At 40.6% G+C, this 21,366-nt stretch overlaps 3 protein-coding genes and 1 pseudogene across 24 annotated transcripts in view; 2 read left to right on the plus strand and 2 right to left on the minus strand.

The window, feature by feature from the left end:
- Window positions 1-1,710: 1,710 nt before the first annotated feature.
- On the minus strand, window positions 1,711-4,143 carry LOC100740007 (venom serine protease 34). Its single transcript, XM_003486683.4, has 8 exons — window positions 3,984-4,143; window positions 3,467-3,684; window positions 3,168-3,389; window positions 2,877-3,075; window positions 2,608-2,808; window positions 2,384-2,532; window positions 2,131-2,284; window positions 1,711-2,058 (listed from the first exon to the last, which is right to left on the minus strand). Exons 1-8 carry the CDS (start codon window positions 4,027-4,029, stop codon window positions 2,033-2,035), a joined length of 1,215 nt encoding a protein of 404 aa, XP_003486731.1. The 5' UTR covers window positions 4,030-4,143; the 3' UTR covers window positions 1,711-2,032.
- A 732-nt stretch (window positions 4,144-4,875) lies between these two features.
- Window positions 4,876-8,280, plus strand: LOC100749987 (centrosomal protein of 89 kDa-like). Of its 2 annotated transcripts, XM_033318923.1 has the most exons (8): window positions 4,876-5,093; window positions 5,196-5,570; window positions 5,675-5,954; window positions 6,034-6,620; window positions 6,722-7,209; window positions 7,283-7,535; window positions 7,601-7,899; window positions 8,001-8,280. In XM_033318923.1, exons 2-7 carry the CDS (start codon window positions 5,529-5,531, stop codon window positions 7,874-7,876), a joined length of 1,926 nt encoding a protein of 641 aa, XP_033174814.1. In that variant the 5' UTR covers window positions 4,876-5,093; window positions 5,196-5,528; the 3' UTR covers window positions 7,877-7,899; window positions 8,001-8,280. The 2 variants fall into 2 exon arrangements, with proteins under 2 accessions (XP_033174814.1, XP_003486729.1); XM_003486681.4 differs by having other exon boundaries at window positions 7,601-8,280.
- A 394-nt stretch (window positions 8,281-8,674) lies between these two features.
- LOC100740130 (microtubule-actin cross-linking factor 1) overlaps window positions 8,675-21,366 on the plus strand; it is a 54,258-nt gene continuing 41,566 nt past the window's right edge. For 10 of the 21 annotated variants that reach the window (XM_012381180.3, XM_033318903.1, XM_033318905.1 and 7 more), the window contains exon 1: window positions 16,032-16,179. Coding sequence is in view for 10 of the 21 variants with exons in the window: in XM_033318920.1 (XP_033174811.1) it covers window positions 11,253-11,355 (103 nt within the window). In the remaining 11 variants the exon portion in view is untranslated. Of the gene's footprint in view, window positions 8,970-10,398; window positions 11,356-15,949; window positions 16,180-21,366 lie in introns of those variants that run through there. The other 11 variants (XM_033318920.1, XM_012381178.3, XM_012381179.3 and 8 more) reach the window with 3 other exon arrangements.
- Window positions 9,069-15,731, minus strand: LOC112212183 (annotated as a pseudogene).

A 21,366-nucleotide genomic window follows, 5' to 3' on the forward strand; every position in this document is an offset into this window, starting at 1 on the left:
GCGCCTCGTTGCACATCGATCTTCGTCGCAGCCAATCCCCGCCATTTTCGTTTGCCTCGATTGGCTCACGATCTCGACTTCCCTCGAGTCTTTACAAATAGAATTCGCCTTATTTTTTTCTACTTTCGACAGACGTGCTTTCGACTCTAATCGATCGGCCACCAACAAAGTTTACGCTTTTACTGACCTTCGACCCTCGAGACCTAGCTTCCTCGAGGTTCTTACTGATCGTTAGCTAAGGTCAGGTGGTTGCACCATGAGTGAAATCATATTGAAGGTGAATAGAAACTGAGTGCGGTGTACATTAAGGAAGCAAATAGCAACTGGTTTGCTTAAAAACAACAACGGTGTTTACATACAAGGCACTCTAACTCCTTTGTTTCTGTTTCATTTCAATTCGTTCCGGTCGATTATAGCGTATACATTGTCGTTTACAAAAGGATTCCAATATTGTTTGATCGATATCGGACGATTCTACTTACGAAAAGACTAGCATCTATTTTTTAAACCGATTGCTAATAAAGTACAAATTTGTTACGCATGTTACGGGGACTGGCACGAAATTTTCATAAACCACATCTGGTACTCGTGTGAAGACGACGAGAGTACCCATTTGTGAGAACCATCATCGACTAAATAACTGTGTCAAGGGCAGATCACGTCGAAGAAATCAATTTGTTTAATAAATATCTCTCGTGTACGACGATATGACTGATTTTGTGCGATCGTACGCAATTGCGCCACGAATTACCCGTTCGGCTTGTCCGATTAATTCCCCCTTTCTTGTCATCTATTTATAGTGAACCGAGAAACCTCGGCGAGCAGACAATGTCTAAAACGATTCATCGTTGATTGTGCTTATAAATCAATTTCTTTTCCTTTTCTCGTCGATGTTTACTTCTTTTTGTATTTCACAGGTAAACAGAGATGATTATATGTATTTGCTCTGGTTTGAACGTAACCGTGGAGCTGTTGAATATTCCCTCTCGTAAAGTGTCTCACGTCACATCCTCATTCACGAACTTATTAATAATGAGACATTGTTTACACGCAGTTAATTTCTAGTTATCTACGTGCAAGCTACGCGCAGCTTCTAAAGAACGACGCGCTGATATATACAGAAGGATCGCGTCGCGTGGCGATGATACCTCGATGATTTTCTCTCGTACCGTTACATACCAGCCACGTATATAATCGTTATATATAACGTATATACGATGTATATACGATGTATATACGTTATATATCAGAAATCGCATTGCGTAAGCGTTTCATAGTTACCGATCCGTGCATAAAAATTTAACTCGTTTCGAGCAAATTCATAGATTAGTTTTGCTTACGATTTCATATCTGCATGCGATCGGAATGTTTGCCATAGACACGCGGCTTTCGTGACCGAAGGCTTTACTTAGTTTATATTTCGCGTGCGTCGTAATATTGCTCGTCTTTTCGTGTTGCGCGTAACAAACGATTGCTAGAGATCTCGCTCGATGAATCTGACTATTCCGTCTATGTCGATAAAAATAGGTTTTTGTACGAATAGGATAGTTTTACAATCGATTTGAGTGTTACAAGATACAGACGCTCCGGCGTCGATGTTTGAGCGTTCTTACGTAAACATCAAATAACATTAGCGTAGGCAACGGCGGGTGAAGAAGAGTCGAAAAAAGGAGGAGGCAGGTTGGGGGTGAAATAAAAGATTCAACTAGCATGATTTAACAACATATATTCAATAACATATCTGAACGTTAAATTAAATAAGTAACGCTTTCGTCGTCTCCAGACTTGAAACAATAAATCGACACATCCTAATCGTTTGATACCCGCATGATATGTAATTGCCGATCTAATACAATTTTCGTGCGAATAGTATGTTTGTATTCTTATCGTTTTCTTGGGAACATTTTAAACCTGTAAAACGAGGAAATTTACCTCATAAGTATGTCAGTTGCGTTATCAGCGATATTAATGAAACGACTAGGCCTGCTATCCGGATTGTGTCAAATCGAGTCGAACGATAAGCTGCATTGTCTTATTCTATGATGCAGTACGAAGCGTCTGAAATAACAAAATTGCGAAGGTTACGCGAATATAGCTTTAACCATTTGCATCGTATATTCTACGTCTTACCTGAAGTTGCTGAAATAATCCAGTCGATGTAAGCTCCAACTCTGGCATTTACACCACCAACGACGGCACAAGATCTACCCTTTGCAATGATTCCTATGAGGACAAGTCGTCTAGTCGTCGGGTTTTGCCATAGAACTGGTCCACCACTATCCATCTATTTTTTAAACAAATGCTTCAGTATTACTGCATTCGTGGAAAATTTATTTAATGGATCGATCGCGTCGATTCTGTTGCAATTCAAAGCGAAATTTACTTGACACGAATCCTTGTTTTCGGCATAGGTGCAGATTTGATCTGTTGTTACATTATAATTTCTAGAACACTGTAGGTATGTAAGCACGCTTAAGGTAACTTTTTGCAAAATATCAGAAGTTGGGCCACCAAAATCCGTTGTTCCCCAACCTAATTTTATCAAAAATGTTGAGATATAATAACAAAGCTAATCGTAACACAGTATGTAACCACTATATCACTAACCCAACAATTCAACATAATTGCCACCAAAAGTATCCGACGAATGTTGAAAAGGTAGACAGGCCGGACCAACCTCGTTAGTGAACTTAATCTCGTTCTCTGTTTTTACGACAGCCACGTCATTTTGATCATCTCTTTGACCGTAATTAGGATGAATCACAATTTTGATTATTCGATGTAATACCGTGGCGTTTGTATCCGACCCTAAAGATCGAAATCAAATTAGCCACGATGCGAGATACCAAGTACTTGCATTTACAGTAGACACTTACCTGTTCGCAAATCATGATCGCCAACCAGGGCACCCAAGTCCTGGTATTCTCTATCGACGACGCAATGTCCCGCTGTTAGTACGTATCTTTTGGAAATTATAGTGCCTCCACAGAATACGACTCGTCTTCTGAAGTCCACAATACCAACCATCATAGGGAACTCGTTCACCCCTGTATCATTTCCACCGACGATGCGGCTCTAAGAACGGTTAACAGAAGCTTTCACTTGCTTAGAATAACGTCACTCAATCTAAATGAAGCGTCGATGAATTTGCGTAAATATATACATACAGGGTTTCTCCATCCACATTCACAATCTTCGAAATCTTGGGGTCGCTTCACTGATCTCACTTCACAAGCAAAACGACCACCCCTTGACCACACTGGTGATTGCAGCGTTACAACCATCGTGTTTGATTCAGATTGTATGTTAAAATTTCCATTACCACAATACCGATGCGTAGTAGAAGAATTGACTTGCACAGATACTTTGTCTTGGAAGCAATTGGAACTCTGCGCGAAAATTATTCGTTATTTTTGATTTCTCTTACGATTAGTAATTAATCCTACAATGAAAACTATAGCCTTACCCATGGTAACTCAAACGTGCTACAGGTTAAATCAACTTTATACTCGCTTACGATGATCCATGAACATGATTGTGACCTGCTATAGAAATTCGGGTATTCGCGGTTCTGAATGAAATATATAGAACCAGGAGTTAGTTCGTGATAGTAGGTGCAATTGCTATTCGCAGCATTACTTAATTCAATCGAAAATATAGACCAACAAAATAACAAAACCGCCGCTGCAATGAAAACAAATTTTTTCTTGGAAAATAATCAGAAAAATAAATGTAAAAAGGTTTTTTATTTTCAGCGAAAAATTAAACGTAAATTCGATAAAGTGCTCGATACGTGATAGCGTCTGAATTGGATGCTTGAAATCAGATATATCTGTGATATAATTTACTTTTTGCAGATATGGCAAGATTATCAGAAATACTTTGATATAGCACCGATTGTATACGATAAGAAGCACTTTATGAATGGTTGAAAATTCTTTGCCCAAATTTCTTTTGCCAAATGAAAGATTCATTATGTGTACCTTGTATCATAAAACCGTGGAACGCAGCGGTGCGTATAGAAAGCATGATGCTTTGATCAAAAATTTGTTACGCGACAAGTACGAAGATTTCGGAGACACGGTCGCTATCTATCTATTTGTATTTGCGTGCATTCCGGTGTTTTTATCCACGTCGCGAAGACGAGTTAAGGCAACAACTAATAATTTCGCGGGTATTATCACGGGCTCTTATCAGAGGTAGTTGCAACCTCGAGAATAAAAGTAGATTTACGACAACTACTTAATATTTTCGTAACAAAATTCATACAAAATTTCTTAATGTTCATATTTACCCATTTTCAAAACGCACATGCTTCATTTTTTAATTATTCGATATAATCGTTTCGATTAGGACTGACGTGATATGACGTTATGATTTTTCATTGAAGATATCCAAGATATTGATATATTACTTTTAATTAGAAATGTATAGATATTTCGCGAGATTATAAATGCGAGATATCTTTCGGTAATTAATTCATTTATCACTTGATAAGATAATTAATTAATTCTTAATATTTTTAGCATTCTAAAAAAGTTTTTTCATCTACTTTATATTTGTTAGATAAGTATTTACTTAGGTAATTTTAATCGTGTAAAATAATAATTTGCTTGTAAATGTAGTATGAGAATTTTTCTTAATTTATGATTATACGTAACTATTTTCCTTTTTTTTATATGTTGTAGACTTTATTGAATAAAATAGGGTCAGCCGTATCGCACAGTTGCGGTTATTACATAGTTTTTCTTGCTTCTCATATATTACATTCGTATTAAGATTAAAGATAAAATATATAATCATAATATACCTCAATTCATAATTATGTACTCGTAAAATGCATTTTCCTTTCAACATTTCCTATTTAATTGACGCAGATATAGATACAACGTCAAGTAGTCGAGGACATTTTAGATATTGCTGCAATTAGAATGTAAAATATTGATAGTAGTAGTCATTTCTGTACTGATTGTCGAAAATTTTGCACACGTAAAAATGACTTGTTTTTCCATCTTGGAAGTGCGATTTTAAAACAAATATTTTTATATTAGGGAATTTATATTGGAGAACGTACAAGCATTTTACTCCAGCAAGTAAGTAAATAAATATTATTATATAACGATGTGAAGAATCAAAATTATCAAGAATTCAAAGATATTGTGTGGCAAGATTCTAATCTATTTGAATTTTTTTAGATTACTCTTTATGTAATTGCTTTTGAATCATCTTGACATAAGCCAATAATATATCGATTTAAAATAGGGACAGGAAAATCTAAGCAAACACCATCTGGTGTGAATGTTTAGTACAAAAGTAGTTACTATGGCAATAGACGTTATACAAACTCGAAAATTAATAAAAATATGCACTGCCGTACAAATGTATACGTGCGTATTTTGTTTGACTAAATTTGTGATGTTTTTATCGCGTAAAGTTGATCAGTTTACCAGTGATTTCAAATATTTTAAACAGTTTTGATCAAATGATCTTATTAACTTATATCAGGTTTAAACTATAAAATAACGAAAATGGCTAATTGTGATAGTATTATAACCCAAGAAAAAAAGAAGGTAATTATTAATAGTAGAATTAGTATATTATGTTCGTAAGAAAATAAAAAGCAGTAAGCAAATACTTCATATGACCTTAACCTCATTTTCTTTATTGTACACAGCATAACTACAGAAGAACAACAGGTGTTAAAAGTAATCAGGATACAACTTCCATACCAATTCACCGTCGCAGACGCGTTGCAAAAACCAAACATACACTCAAAGCTCACAATGTTTACAAATATCCATCAGATTGGATAACTGATAATGATATCATTGAACCTGAAAATGAATTGCTTTTGAGAAATAGAACTGAAACATATGAACATGAAAGAAGTAAAAAGGTAAACGAGGATGGTAGTCTTCAAAAGCAAGCATTTGATGAAGTTGATGCAGATTCAGGTATTAAACACTCATAGGTTATAAGACGATTATTGACTTGGACGAATTATAATCAAAATCACATACTGTATTATTTTAGGTATTATTTTATCACGGACAAGAAAACATGTCTCACGGGATGCAATGAAAATAGCTGATGAGTATCAGAAATTGGAAAAACGTTATAAAAGTGTACAAGAAGAATGTCAGAAATTAAGTGATATATTGGAGCAAAGAGAATTAGAGTATAAGAAAGTATGTTTACATTATGAGACGTTAATACAAATGATTCAGGAATTAGAAGAAGCCAAAGTTTCTCTGGTTCAACACAATCAAAAACTTGAAATAGAGAGAGTTCAGTCGAATGAAGATATAATACTTTTAAAGAATATTGTTTACCAGTTAAATACCGAATTAGAGAGATATCAAGACAAATTAGGAGGTCAAAAGCATGAAAATGTTTCTATACATGCAGAAAATGAAAACAAATATGATTCAAGGATTTGGGGAAGTATTAATTTTCATGCATTGGGACCACTTTTAAATGCTTACCAAGAAAATTTATCAGAAAAGCAGGAACTTGTACACATGTATGAACAGGAAATGGCTGAGTTTAGTAGTAGATGTAAGGAAATTCTTACGGAAAATGAGATTATGCACAGAGAAGTAGAAGGATTGAAGTCAGAGGTAAATAATTATAAATATATAGACGATATGGATAAATAAGTGTATATAAAAAAAGTTGCTTTACATCATACATATAAATAACTACAATAAAAACTGTACAGTGTGATAGGTATACAAAGGAAACTAAAAAGTTGTTTGAAAATACTATGTTACTAAAAAATCAAAATGATATTTTAAAAAAGGAAGCTGCAAATGTAAAGAGGGAAACTGATGATATTCGTTCATCATATGAGTTAAAAATGGAAGTAATTTTAAAATGTAATGAAGCATTAAAAAAGGAATATACAACCACAGCATCCGAACTGAGCAATTTACGAGGAAAATACGAAATTTTAAGCAAAGAATTTGAAAAAATGAAGAGTAAAGGAGATCAAACAGTACCTATTGCTGTTCATACTACCGCTATCGAAGAATGTAAAACATTGCTAGATGAATTAAAATATCAATATGAAAGTGAAAAACGTAATCTCTGCAATCATATAAAACGTATAGAGGAGAATCAACCCGAAAACGAAAAACAACTTATAATGGTTACAGCTGAAAGAAATCATTTAAAGGGTCTTGTAGAAAACCTTGAAACAACCTTAAAGTAAGTTATTTATTTGTATATTTTTTATGCAAATGTTCTATTCATACAGAATGAATACTTAGATCATTTTCAGACGAACGCAACATAGAATTGAACATATGCAAACTATTGTTTATTCTACTCGAGTTTCTCGTAATTCCCTGAAGGAGAAATTAAGTAAAGTGACTGCTTATTGCGAAGAACTGTTTTCCGAATATGAAAGAATTGTTATAGAGAGAGAAAAATTACTCGCTTTCTTACGCGAAACGGAAAAAGAAAATGCAGATATGGATCGTCTTGGTAAAAATATTAACAGTCGAGTGGAAGGTTTAAAAAGTCAACTAGAAGTACGTTTAAAATATATGTAGTATTTAATAGAATAACAAAAATCTTAAATAATTTATAATTTCAGATTGTTCGAAAAGGTACGAAACAGCAGGTAGATTCTGTGGAGAAACGTATAAAATTACAAGAAGTTCATGTACGCCTGATGAAACATGACTATCAACGTAAAATACAATATTTAAACGATATAATTAAGCAACAGGAAGAAATGATTGAAAAGTTACAGAAAGAGAAGCATTCTAGTCTAGATAGTTCAAGTCTAGATAATTCAACAAGACGGATACTTCAGACAACGAATGATGATAACCCAGACAACTGTAATACTGGAACGAAAAATTCATGATCTTTGAATCTAGTTCATAAAAGGTCTGCATACTATAAAACTCGTGATAAGATCGTCCATAATAGATTGGACTTTGAAACTGATTTTCAACGAATATCATAATAAGCATCTAATTATGGAATAGGTGCTACTCGAAATACCGTCCTCATATTTACAAACCGTGTCAGTCGCTTTATTTAGCGGTGACATCAAATGAAGCAAGTGGTTGCGAAGGCTACTGTACTCCACTCTATGAACTATCGATGGCAGTGGAGGCTCTGATAATCATATGGTGAAAAGTTGATGTCATTCGTTATAGGTATGATGTCAGATGCGATCCATTCATTCATATGTAAAATACACCTGTTTTAGCTTTAAATTTTTTTAAATAGAATTTAATAATAACCTTGAACATCGATAACGTATCTATATCGATATTTTAATAACCTGTCCATACGATATATATCCAAAAAATTAAGTACTTTTTCAGTTGCAAGGATATAAAAGATAAATTTTTAAATTCATATTCCTTCCGATCTCTCTGCGTTTCCTTCTTTATTTCGCTTTAGTTTTTATTTAGGAAGTTTGCATATATATTCTGATTATTATCATAATTGTATATTTCGAAGAAAAGAAATATTGTAAAAATGAAAAAGATATGCCGAGGAAATCGGAATAAAAAGTAAATAGAAATAACTTGTATTGAAATAACGAAAAAAATGATTTTTGGAATTTACCGCGTAATAAAATAGTGTGGTTGAGTAACCACCGGGGGGCGTTGCGAATCGAGAAAATTATTCAGTTGTGTCGCTAAAGTTCGGAGATTCTCGACATACTTCGGGACCATTCGTCAAAAGCAAAATGTCGTCTGCTAGGCGCGTCGTCGTCGTCAGGAACCGGGCCGTATTTCTAACGCGAAAATTGCTATGATAAGTGATAATGCGATGTCTTTGCATACAAGTATGTAGTGTTTTTTGTTGGAAAGTGTGTCAAAAATCGCAAAAGGATATTCTTCGAATCGGGCTCTTTCGTTGCCGTCAAAGAAACTCGAGGGGAATACCGGTGAACATTGATTTTTCCTGCTTTCGCATCTTACTCGACAGATGATCAAACGGTAATGCATACCTTTCGTATTCTGTCGAATCGTTAATATTGTAAGGATTTCAATGACTTCGTACTTTTGTTAGAGGAAATAGATTAAAAAGAGATAATATATCAGTTCATCCACATTGTATTACATAAAGTTGATTATTTGTTTCAAGTTTTCAACAGATATGTTCGACTGAATCACAGTTACATTTCATTATTTTTGGTGAAACGGTTATCTTGATTAGTTACTTGCAGAATGTTTTCCGCAGATGTCGCTGATTCTTGATATTATGTACATTGCTTGTACATCTTTCTCGTTTGAGTAGAAAACTTCTGAATTTTATGATAACGTTTCTTCTAGAGTATCGTGTACATCTTCGTGATGCGCAAACTGAAAGAATTTAGTGTCACTTTGTTGCAATATTACTGACTGTGTTCTCATTACGTTTTCTGAACTGTTAGGTTAAGTTTAACTCGAGAATAACCAAATTACATCTTTGTTTCAATCAACGAGGATGTTTTGAAGCAAAAGTGTTTTCAAGTGTTTGATTATTTATCAGAAAGACGTATAAAAGTATTTGTTGTGATTTTGCATCCGACATTCTTAAATTTGAAGTACAGAAGAGACGGAGGAAAGAAGAGAGGAAAATTATTTCGCATGGTTTCGTGCACTATAAACTGAAGTCTTTTGAGTTGTGAATATACAAAAAACGGATATTTTTTTCATTTGAACTGAAAAGGAAATTAACTAAAACCATGAAAAGCTTCATTTGTAAAAATATTTCGTCGTATATAAGTGTTCCAATCAATAACCATCAGAACAAGCATTTCAAATGAAGTCGGATTATTTTACCTCTGACTGCAATAGAATCATTGTTAAATAGATAATAAAATGTCCTGAGGGTTTCGCTTGTTTCTAGCAGAAATATACACATATGCGTATAAGCAACTAACCCCGTTTGAAAATAGAATGGTGAGCTGTACATCGAAGAATTTACGCATGTTTCAATTTTTTTTAACGTCGCCTGAGAATTAGTTCGACTTGATACGTTACCACATCCGCTTCCGGTTCTTTGTATCGGATCTCTCTCGATCTATCTTTTGCACCGTTGATGCATGTATTTAGCATGTACTGAAATTAAATAGGAAACGCGTTAAATATCGTTATTAGCACAATCAGCACTCGTTTGTTAAATGAAGTTTCATGATATTTCGGACATCCTTAGAAAGCGCTATACGACAGGAAGCATTACTTTCCCCACATGAGTCATAATTCGAGTACTAAAATATTAATGCAATATTGTTTGCCCCGTCTCCTCTGGACACGCATATGTCGTGGGTATTTTGAAAACTAAATACATACATACTTTTGTACTATTTGCTATTAATGTTATGAACGAAAAAAAGGAAGAAGGAATAGGAAGAACTAAAAATATTCTTTTTCATATTTATAGAATGTTTCGGAAGGGGGATAATATCGAAGACAGCGAGGGCGGTGGAACTAGACTACGATATTTTGACGTGTGAAATACGAAAGAATCTTGAGTTGGTGGCAAAGGTTGTGAAACATAGGAACAACGACGGGAATTTATGGCCGTGTCTACGAACTCGAGCCTGACTTAACTGTTTTCGACCAAATCTAACCTGACCTAAGCGCCGCTGACGACGAAGATACGAAGCATTGCTGATGATCGGCGTGCTGGAAGCATGTTACGTTGCTGGCTAAAGTAACTGCTATACGTATCAGCGAGTATCAAAAGGACGCCAGACATCGCGTACGCTTTCCCTGTTCGTTCGTCTCCTTGCCACCTCTCTTCCTTCCGTTCCGCCGGTGCAGTTCGTGCACTTCTACGCAGCGATACACTACTCTACCCTACAGCGGCGTCGTGTACAGTAAATAAACGCGCAGCATGCTGGATACGAGTTCCACGTGCTTTTCGTTCGGTTGAAACTATTTTCAACAACAAAGCCATTCATCTCGAAACAGAGAGAAAGAAAAGAGGGAAAAACGCTGCTAGCGTGATCTATATCGCAGAGGAAGAGAGTAATAAAAAAGAATGTCGTATCTAATATCGCGTGCAAAGTTGCCAGCTGCCCGCTGTCGATAACACGGCGACTTAGTTTGGTGCACTATTCGCCGCTGTCCTCGGCAACATTATTGAACGTAGACGACGTAATACTTTGCAGCTCTCTTGTGTGTTGCGGTTGTGAAATTGCCAAGTGGTTGTGAAACAGTGCCGAGCAAAAGAGGAGTTGCACGAATATGGTGTAAAAAACAAAAGAAGTTTCAATTACACAGTTTTAGAGAATGGAGTTCGAGCTGGACGGAAGTCTAAAGGAATGGGTAAAGGATAAACCGCTGAGTATCCTGCAGCTCGATCCTGCTGACAGAGCCGTCTTACGGATTGCCGGTAAGTGTCAATCAGTGTTTCCAGTTTCCGTTTTCATAAGCCGGTTACGTACTTAAATTCTCTATGGCGCGGTGTTTCGCCTTCCGCCTTTCGTTTTCGTTCCAAGTTCGATTCGCGAGTATATATTACACGAGGTTTGCTGTTTTACCGAGAAAGAAAAAGTAAATGTATTTTATCTTCCGTTTTCGATGTATAAAATGAGTTTAAACATCATGCGTTCACGAACTATACGAGCTATTCGATCAGTTATAAAATGGACCTCATTATATATACGAGTGTGGTGAATTACGTTAAACGGTGATGACGTTTGCCACGACAACACCGACCGTCGTACTACTGATCGACAACATGTACGTAATCGACCAGAATGTTAGCATATAATGAGTGAATTAACGACTATATCGATGGTAAATCATCTACTCTTTTTTTTCAAATCGGATGATATTAATCGAGCATACTAATAAATCGTCGGGACGTGCGTTCGAATCAATAATGACGCTAATAATTGATGAAGCTTTTCTGACCCCTTCTATTACTTTCCTGCCGATTCTTCCCCGAGTACCCCTTATCGATCGTATCGATTAGCGCATAAGAGTTTCGTTAAAGGAGGAAAGTATGGTATATTTGGACTTATATGATCGCATCGTATCGTCTGTTACTCTCCGTGAATTGACCGATTGGAAAACTGATACACGTACAATCACGTATATATGTACATAGATAGAAGAAGTCATAAGAAATTAGCTGCGTTATAAATTCTTCTAATGTAGGAAACAAGAATCGTTTGCGGTACTATCTTGCGTCGACCTTCGACGCGGGATGTTGACCAGGAATAGATACTCGACACCATTCGATAAATATCGGATTGCAGTTTGCTGATCATCTTACCGTGAGAGATTTTTCATTCAGTTTGCGTGCCTCTGTCGCAAGTCGTTCTTCGCGACGCTTAAGTCTTCGAATCAATTTTATCCTTCCGTACATGCAACGAAACCTCGGTAAAACGGACCTCTTCCACGATTATCGAGTCCGCTAGTCTTTTTTTTCCTTCCTCGACGAGCATAGGACAATCGTGTGTATGCATATGAACGTATGCATGTAGGACATATCCGATTCGTGAAATTACAGGCTCTGATTCACGCTCACAAAAGCAACGGCGCGCGCGGTCTGCTTGGTTCCGCACCATTTTCGCGTAGCGTCGTTAAAATGGTGTTCGATCGACGTAACGTAACTCTCGTTATCTCGTAAATATACCGTAGGTGGGAGCCAGTATTGAAGTATCGCATCTCGGGCACGCGAGCATAATTGTTTCTAATTATAACGACCTATTGGTACGCTATCGTGAATGCTCTAGTAACCGTTGTTCTATCAAGTACCGGCGGCCGATTCTCTCAATTGCCTCTCTGCTCTCAAGACTCACGCCGTTTCTCCCCCCGCTGTATTAATTTATGGTTTTCCGAGAACGCGAGCGAATCTCGGCTGGCGAAACGACTTTTAACCACATTGAACGCGTTCCGGTCGAGAACGATGAATGAAGACACTTGTGTCGCGATCAAAGAGAGCAGACAACCGAGCAATATGCGGCTAACGATCCAACCACGTCGTCGCGTCGATGAACTCACGACCATGCTTTTCACCGGTCACGGTCCATAAGATGTTCGTCAGAGAGGTTAGTACTAGTTCACTATGCCTACGCGATGGCAAGTAGTGAGCGGAGGCGGCAGGTTAGGTCGGTCCGCATTAATCTAGGAGCGTGGAGGCGGCAACAGGTGCTCGGGTCATGGTTCGATGCCCCAGCCTCGAGAACGTCTTCTTCCCCCTTCCTTCTTTTTGCTCTTACAACTTTTTTTCCTTCCTCTTCGTTACTTCCTTCCTCGCGGCAAACTCGTTTCGTTTAGATACGCTCCGCTGTGGTGTCATTTACAGATCGTTCGAGATATTTCTTTTCTAAAATTGAATCCCGATCCTAATAGAATAGAATAGAATAGAATAGAATAGCACAGTTCGCTTGCTTTTCCACGAAATTGTCGAGTATTTTAATGCCAATAGTTGAAAAGGAAAATACAGATATACGACGAGTTTCGAAAGTCGAAGGTGGAAACAGAATTTTAACCGGTGCATTGTTTTTGCACCTGTTAGTCGTACATTTGTTACGATGTCTGGTTTTCTTTGCCTACGTACAAGGCTTCACAAGCCGCTCGCTAGATGTCCCGGGGTACCCGAAGTATCTGAAGAGGTCGATGCATCCGTGTTTCGTATTGTATTTTTCGCGGGAGAACTTTTCAGAACGAGTAAAGATCTGCGTGTAACACGCGAGTATCTCTCGAACCGAAAGGACAGACGGCGGCCTAATTAACTTCATGAAACTAATTCGTCTGACAATTGAGAGATACTCTCTCCGTTTCCTTGCTTACCTGCTTTGTAAGACTTCTTCATCGCGCACTCCCTTGTTCCTCGAGGATTCTTGTCTTCGAGGGACCAGTAGAACGTTACACGGACCAACATCTGTAGCGTTAACCCGGACGAATACGTTCCAATCTACCAATTCGGCGTTCAAGATCAGACTAAATTTCTTTGGCGCAAACTGGGATTTAATATATATTTCGTGGAGTAATCTTCATGGCGATCGGCGGTACAGTTAGGAATCCGTGTGTACATGCCAACAAGGCAGGGAAGATAAAAAAAAATTAAGGTAACAGGTAAAAAGTTGCCCGGTGGGATCCAGGCCATGAGTCGGGAACGATGAACCGCTCTTCGAACTCATCGAATATGTAGTAGACATTACGATATAACGTTAGAAGAGTGGAAATTATTTCATTTGAGACGAATTGGTACCTGCAGGCATGCATTCAACTCGTACCAACGGTTCTATTTGGTAAAGTCGCGAAAATTCGTTTGTGAGGACTTGGATCATCGTCCGGAAAACCGATGAGATTAGAAGCTGTAAATAGCTGTGTGCCCAATACATGTATCGGCTTACAAGAGGCTTAGGCCTCTCATATTGAAATTCAGATCATTTCGACCCTTGGTGTGTTTGTATATCTGTTCACGCTTTCGAGGACTAACGGTTCGACCGAATTATTTTCTTTCCAGTTTTCAGCTGGGTCACTCCTTGTCCAGCGAGAAGCTGTCATTTAAATTTATATACAAATGGCCATCAAGTATCAGTATATCGAGGATACGCCTAGAATTTTTGGTAGTTTGTAAGAAGATTATTTGGAGTTGAGTCTCTTTAAAATTATAGCCGTGAACATCGTTGATTACACTTGGCATTTAACTTATTGTAGGGATTATCATAAAAAAAACGGAAATTAAACGGTACATCGGCCGTTAAATCGCAATGAACAGTTATTCAGGGTAATCGATTCCTTAATCACTGACTTGAGTACTTACTCATCCACCTTTGTACTGGGACAATAGCCGATACCTAGTTTCTGTCAACGAGTTAGTCGCAACATAGTTGGATAATTTTACACGACGCAAATGTTATCATGTATCTTGATAAGATAAACTTTCGAAGATATATCGATAAATTTGTGCATTTGTGATTGCGAGCAGGATTAGCGATCAGGGCGAGAGTCACATATTTAGTGTGCACATCTGTTAGCGGCGACGCCGCGTTTGCCGTCGAGTTTCACCGCGAGCATAAACAAGAGGTAGAATATCGGCGACGTTAGGAATGATCGACGAAGAAAAAATGAGGTACATTTGGCCTGGCGCCAGATCGCAAGAATTCTCACGCTAGCGTCGGGTTCTCCCGCGGCTAGGATACGGCGTCGTTTTCTTACTCGCGATCTTCTCTTTAGCCAGGGAGGTCGAAAAATTCTCTTCGAAACGGTAAACGGTAGAGGATTACCGCATTGAATGAATATCAGAACGCGATCGTATTCACGCGTGAAACGCGAACAATCCTTGTCCTGTTTGGCACACAGTGTTCGGTGCATTGAATTCGTGATTCGCGGTATTTTGCACGGCGCGCCCCTGTCGTTACGTGACCTGCCCTACGAACCTGTTTGTAACGGCAGCTATTCCACGGCGGCGGAGTACATCGCTGTCAAAAAGACAGAGGCCTTGTCTGGTCTTTGTCTATCGCATCTGTCTCTTGGTCCCGTCTCTGTTCGGCTCTCAGGCGGTTTCACCCCGACCCTCGACGTGTCGATTTCTCTGTTCAACGAACGGAGAAAGTGAAGGATGAACGAGCTGCAATGGCGGGGCATGCGAGGAGTAGGTTCTGGAACCTCGAGGCTTGAGGTAGAGGCAGCTTGGGTGGGCGGCAGTTGTCCAGGCCGCCGCAGTCTGTGTCGAGGCGACGTGCTCTACACGACGGAGCGGCAAATCGCGTCTTCTCCAACTCGCAAGCCGCTCGCTCGCTCTCCTTCTCTCCCCTTTCTGTCCCCTCCCCTCCTCTTTCCTCTTTATTCTCCCTCCCTTCCTATTCTCTCTCGTTCTCTCCCTTCATGCGTCTCGTTGCCATTCCTCCTTTTGCTCGGTTCGGTCCTCCTCTGCGTTCGTCTCGCTGTTCCTTATCCGTCCGTTGCTCCTCTTTCCTCGGCCCATTCATCCTTCTCGGTCCACCTTTCCGTCTTTCTCCGTTCAACCGTTTCTCCGGCGCGAGCGTGTGCGCGCGTTCCTCTCGCCACGAGTCTCTCCGTCCTCGTCGTACGGCCTACAGCTACCTGGCCGTGTTACGGCGGGGTTCCGGATACGCGCGTCGACTTCGTCAACGTTGTCGTGCGGTACGTTCTACCAAGAATTCCAGTGCCACGTCTCGAGTAGCGGCGGTCGGTCGGTTGGTTGGTTTGGGTCGGACTGCAGGACGAACGATCGGTTTGGTTTGTTTATTACTCTGTCAGTTGTTGGGAATTACGTCGATACTGTCGTCTATATATGTATATGTTTTCCGATGTCAAAGCTCGCGCGCGAATGTTGTCGCAACAAAGCGTTCACGACGATCGAATAGTGTGATGAACGAAGGAACGAACACCGTTATCGTGACGTGATGTTAGCTTGTCAAGGGTTGATAACGTATCAGCTGATAACTAGATCGATAACGCGGCGATTGATATCCAGTGCGACAATCGAAAGGACGTTTGATATCGAAGAAGGAACTACTCTCGCGATCTCGTGGGTGTTCCTTGTTGCATTTGACACGTGACAGGAAATTGTTCGGTCAGTTCGGTGTATGGTCGAGAATATTGGCCCGCTTTGACGTGGAATATATAGATATTCAGTGAAAAATTTCGGCAAACTCGGACTGTGAGCAAAACACGAGGCGTTCCGTGAGTCACGCTTCGTTTTGTGGCACCTCCCAGCTCTACTACCTCTGTCTCTGACTCCGGCTGTCTCCCTCTCTCTGTCTCGCTTTTTCTTTCTTCCTCCGATATAGGCTCGTATACTTACTCGCTCGATCGTTCCCACTCGGGTCTCTCTGTTGCCCCTTCCATTAGTAACCGCGTTGTTGGTAATCACGAAACGGCATATTGAGTCTGAACGATTAAGCGTCTGATTCAGCAAACGACAAATGCGTATATCGATATTATCGCAAGGGTTCATTCAAGATTACAATCGTCTGTGTTTCTCCCTTTTTGTTTTCCTTCGTCGTTCCAAGCTTCAGTTCCTAGAATTCCCCCTGTTTGAAAGACGAACTAGTCACAGTTGGTTCGTATCATTCGTTTCGTTCCCTTTAAGTCGGTAGCGTGTCAAGCAAGCTTCATAATAGCCTGAAATCCGATCGCCGAAACATAAGACATGTCACGGGGTGGGTTGACGTAAGAATAGAGCTATCAATGGGACAAGAATGTCGAGAGGTGTCTGTACGATCAGCGAGGAATACCACGCCGCGCGACCAGTGTATATGTATACATACACTCCCGTTCAAAAATATGATACTTGGATCATCACAACAAATATATGCTTAAACTTGTGGATATAATTAATGAATTGAATTAAATATCTGTCTCGTACTTTCATTACCACATTTGTAGTTAGCATTTTCGACATTCTGGCTATTTGTTTATTGCGTTAGGTATGATCTTATTAATTTTTTTTTATGTATTTCGAGCATGACAATTTAAATTGCTCCAAAACTTCTCTGTGGTCTTCTTCTCGTGTCCAAAACTTTTAAACCAACAGACTGAGTGCGGAATTTGCGGTTTATGTCTATAAACGTTCAAAGTGTGCTTTAATATTGAAAATTTTAATTACAAATCGAAACACGTTCGAAAACGATACGAGCCCTCGTACTTTTGAACAGGAATGTATATAGATAGACGTGGCGGTTTCAGCAGCGAGTAAATCAGAAGAAAGTCGTTTTCATCGAATACGGGGATTGCGTAATAATTGCAGGCTGTTGGAACTCTATGACAAACCGGCTTCGCGAGAAACACCGCGCACAATCACGTATGAGTCCGCGCTTATGTGTCCCCGCGTGTACGTGGAATTTCTTAATTTGGTCCGATCGGCCTATTCTCTGGCCCGAATCGGTCGTAGCCAGTTGATCCGTCTTTGTACCCTGGTTTCGCCGTTTCGAGCATAATTGAAACACGAAGAAACGTTATCTCGTGTAAGTGCGACTATTATTATTGTGCCTAACTAGACGCGAGAAGTCGCGTGAGTGACCTCTTCTTCTGAATTCCCATCGTTCCTTCCAAGAAAAGTGTACACTGAAACCATGGAAAGCGCGTGATACTCGAAAGCGGAACAAGTCACGTGTTTTCTTGCCAAATTACTGCGCCCGGCGTAATTGAGCACTGCCACGTCCCTCGTGTTCAAACGGAATGTCAATTATTTTGTCTCACACTCGTGATACCCTCCCTGCTTATCCCTCGTTATCTCCCCGTTCTCTGGCACACTTAGACATACTTATATACTTATACATACTTATATCTGCTTACACATACTTATATCTGCTTCAACAAACACTTCGTTTCTCGTTTGATCGGTCCTTGGCTGATTTTCATTCAGATTTTCTATCTTTCCCCTCCAACTTCCCGTTCACCACCTGGACTGTCTTCCCCTTCTGCTTTCTTTGTTTTCGTCCATCGTCATCACACACGGATCCATCTATTCTCGAGCCGATTCGTTCTCGTTATCGTAGTCGTCACTCTTTTTCTCTCTCTTTTTCTCTCTCTCGCTCTCTCCGTCTACCCGTTCGGTTAGTACATCGCCCCACCTCCGTATCTGCGACCTCCAGCGTGTTCGCACCGAAAGCCGTATTTGGTTGTTGCGTTAACAAATCCACGAAAGTGCAAGTAAGTTTTATCGTTGTGAAGCACGTCGAGTTTATCGAGTCGCGACTAAAAGTCTTTGAGGCTGCGAAATCGTATCGAGACACGGTTATCGACTGACCCACCTTTCCTCGATACACGCACCGATTTTTGCCTTTTTCCTCTTTCCGGTTGATTCTTGATGACGCAGTTGCAATGATTGCGCGAACGTCGGAAGATTTATCATTTATTATTATTCGATAAACGAGGAACCACATAAACTCAGATTACGCGAATTCACGTCGAGAAACAGCGAAAACGCGCGAATCCATATCTCGTTCTATTTTACGGAATCGCGTTGAATATCGAATGTTCCATTTCATATACGGCTCCGAGATCATGTTCGCAATCTCGAAAACCAGTTTGTGTTGCCTCGTGAAACAGGAACAGAGTTTAGAGTGAACCGGAGGCTCTATTAGCTGAAACGCTCGACTTTAACGGGCGGTCTCGAGGATCCTCCGTTTTGCGCCGAGAAAGGTCAGCCGAAAATTTATCTACCGGTCGGAATTTAGGATCCAGGACTTCGTAGAATTCCGCGAAGGTCGTCTGCAAGGCGTTCCTCGTTTCTTCATTCGTATTTTTGCTAGCGATTCGATGTATCAAGTTCGAGGCTAAGAAGACTCGCGAGACGGTCGATCGGTTCGCGCGAGGGTCAAACTGCGTTCACACAAGGGTCGATTCGTAATCGATATACTAGAATTACGTATCGTGGAATGGATAGCGATCGGAATGGATACGATGCAAAAGAGTTATCGGGTAGCACATCGACTGTGTGCGTTCATAAGTAGGACGTAACTGGGACAGCGGATGAGCAAAGCGAGAAAGATGCTTCTAGCTGTCGGAGAAACGATGGCTGTTTTGTTATTTGACTCGAGGCGGTGGTTACGATAGATGCGAAGATAGGTGGGGTTTCCGGCGGCGAAGTAGCAAGGGAAAGAAGGATGGTGTCGTCGTGGTAAAACGAAGGGACGCGGAGGTGGCTTGTGAAAACACACCGAAGGAGAGGAAAAGAAGTCTCGCACGCGCGACTCTTTACAGCGGCGTGAGCCACGCTTTGCCGCGTGCAGCTCAAGGTTGAACCGAACTATACGACCGGTGGAGAGAGTCTTCTCGGCTTCCAAGAGCCCTCGAGAAGTCCTCCGTGAGCCGACTATGGACCCGTTATATTGCTACGCCGTTGCCACAAGAATGCCGCCAAGCCAGCCCCCTCTAGCAGCTCGCATTATGCCGATCCGATGCGTGTACACGCGCTTCCTCCTTCTTCATTCTTCGTCCGCTTTTCTCCGCAGCTTCTTACTTACTCGTTTATCGTTCCGGCTATCGTTCCTTTGCTATTTTTCTGCGTGGCTGGTTTCGCGTTAGGAAGCGATATCGTTCACCGGAGAACCAAGAGATCGTAGGTGGTGTAAGATACGTTGGGTGGGGAGCAGAAAGAGCATGCTTTGCGTTTCGATCTGTCGTGATGTCATCGATCGTTTCACGAGTTTCGTTATCTCGTATTCTTACGTGTTCTGCTTCTTCTTAAAAGGAACCCGTTGTTGAGACAGATGTCGGAGTTTCCGTGGAAGAATCCGGTTGAGGAGCAACTGGCACGTCGCGTTCCCCCTTTCACTAGTTCTTCTAACAAAATTTCATCGACGAGAGATGTGACTGCTCTGTTCGCGCGTTACGTGCGCGCGGGGTACTTTCTCTCGAACTTTCTATACGTCGCGTCGTTTAACCAATGCGACGGACACGGTTAGAAGGAGTTCGCCTAACATCGCGTGGCGCGTGACACGCGTTACTCTATTTTCTATTCGCATCTAATTCCGTCTGTCCTAGAGAGAACCGGCCAGAGTCGAGTCGAGTCCGATCCGAGCCCCGCGATCTTGGATTTCGTACGATCACGTTTGACGTTGCGTATTGGACGCGGTACGCCAGCCGTCTAACTTTGTCGAAAATATTAACGGAATACCAAGGAACAACGAGATCCATTCACGGCTTTTGATATCGGTGTTCAAAGTTCAAACAGGGCGTGACCGTGGTTGGTAGCGATACGCGTAACGGGACAGGTGACTGAATGGGTGAAAGAGGGCAAACAACACGCAAACTCGATTCGAGTAATCTAAATTCGAAGGCCGGTAGGATTAGCAAGGGCCCGATGTCGATGTGTTGCAATTGGCGTTGTTGGTTTTCGCTTCGATCCAGAAGACGACACCCACGTGCTGTTGCTTCTATTACCATATACGAAGATCCCGATGGTCTTGGGTTTCCCCGGGTGGCACCCGTGTCTCTCAGTCACCAATCGTCTCGTGGACCGTCAGTTTGGTAGATCGCTCGCTGGTTCGTTGGTACGCTCGCTCACAACCCACAGCCGGTTGTTCGTTCGTTAGTGCAATCGCTGATTCGCTCGCGTGCTCGATCGTTGCCACCGCGTTCGCTTCTCTATCCCTGCCAATTCCGATACCTTTCATTTCGTCTTGTTTCCTTTAGTTTCATTTGCTTATCGGCCACAGTCTACTCTACAAAGTATTTTTTAACATTCTATACTTGGTTGGGTTAGTGACGCGTATACTCGCTAATAGAATCGTTCGGTTTAATTGGTCGCGCGAAAGTCGAGCGGGAGAGTAACGAAAATTACCTCGTGCTCTTCTATTTATCGTGTCTGCTCGGATATAGTCGGAGTCTCTTTCGCTCTCTCGAGGAGAACGATGAACTAGGGGTCCGCGAAAGACCGATTACCGGCGTCTCGTGGTGCACCACCGAGCCA

This window comes from Bombus impatiens, unplaced genomic scaffold (genome assembly GCF_000188095.3).
Source record: "Bombus impatiens unplaced genomic scaffold, BIMP_2.2 scf_0129, whole genome shotgun sequence".
NCBI lineage: Eukaryota > Metazoa > Arthropoda > Insecta > Hymenoptera > Apidae > Bombus > Bombus impatiens.

What these genes read in the sequence shown, in the direction of transcription:
- LOC100740007 (XM_003486683.4), bottom strand. Translation starts at nt 4,029, where the DNA reads ATGCTTTCTATACGCACCGCTGCGTTCCACGGTTTTATGATACAAG. An exon ending in GCACGTTTGAGTTACCATGG is followed by an intron (nt 3,390 to 3,466) that starts GTAAGGCTATAG and finishes ATTTTCGCGCAG; the next exon opens with AGTTCCAATTGCTTCCAAGA. An exon ending in AAAACAAGGATTCGTGTCAA is followed by an intron (nt 2,285 to 2,383) that starts GTAAATTTCGCT and finishes TTTAAAAAATAG; the next exon opens with ATGGATAGTGGTGGACCAGT.
- LOC100749987 (XM_003486681.4), top strand. Translation starts at nt 5,529, where the DNA reads ATGGCTAATTGTGATAGTATTATAACCCAAGAAAAAAAGAAG. An exon ending in AACCTTGAAACAACCTTAAA is followed by an intron (nt 7,210 to 7,282) that starts GTAAGTTATTTA and finishes GATCATTTTCAG; the next exon opens with ACGAACGCAACATAGAATTG. An exon ending in GTTTAAAAAGTCAACTAGAA is followed by an intron (nt 7,536 to 7,600) that starts GTACGTTTAAAA and finishes TTATAATTTCAG; the next exon opens with ATTGTTCGAAAAGGTACGAA.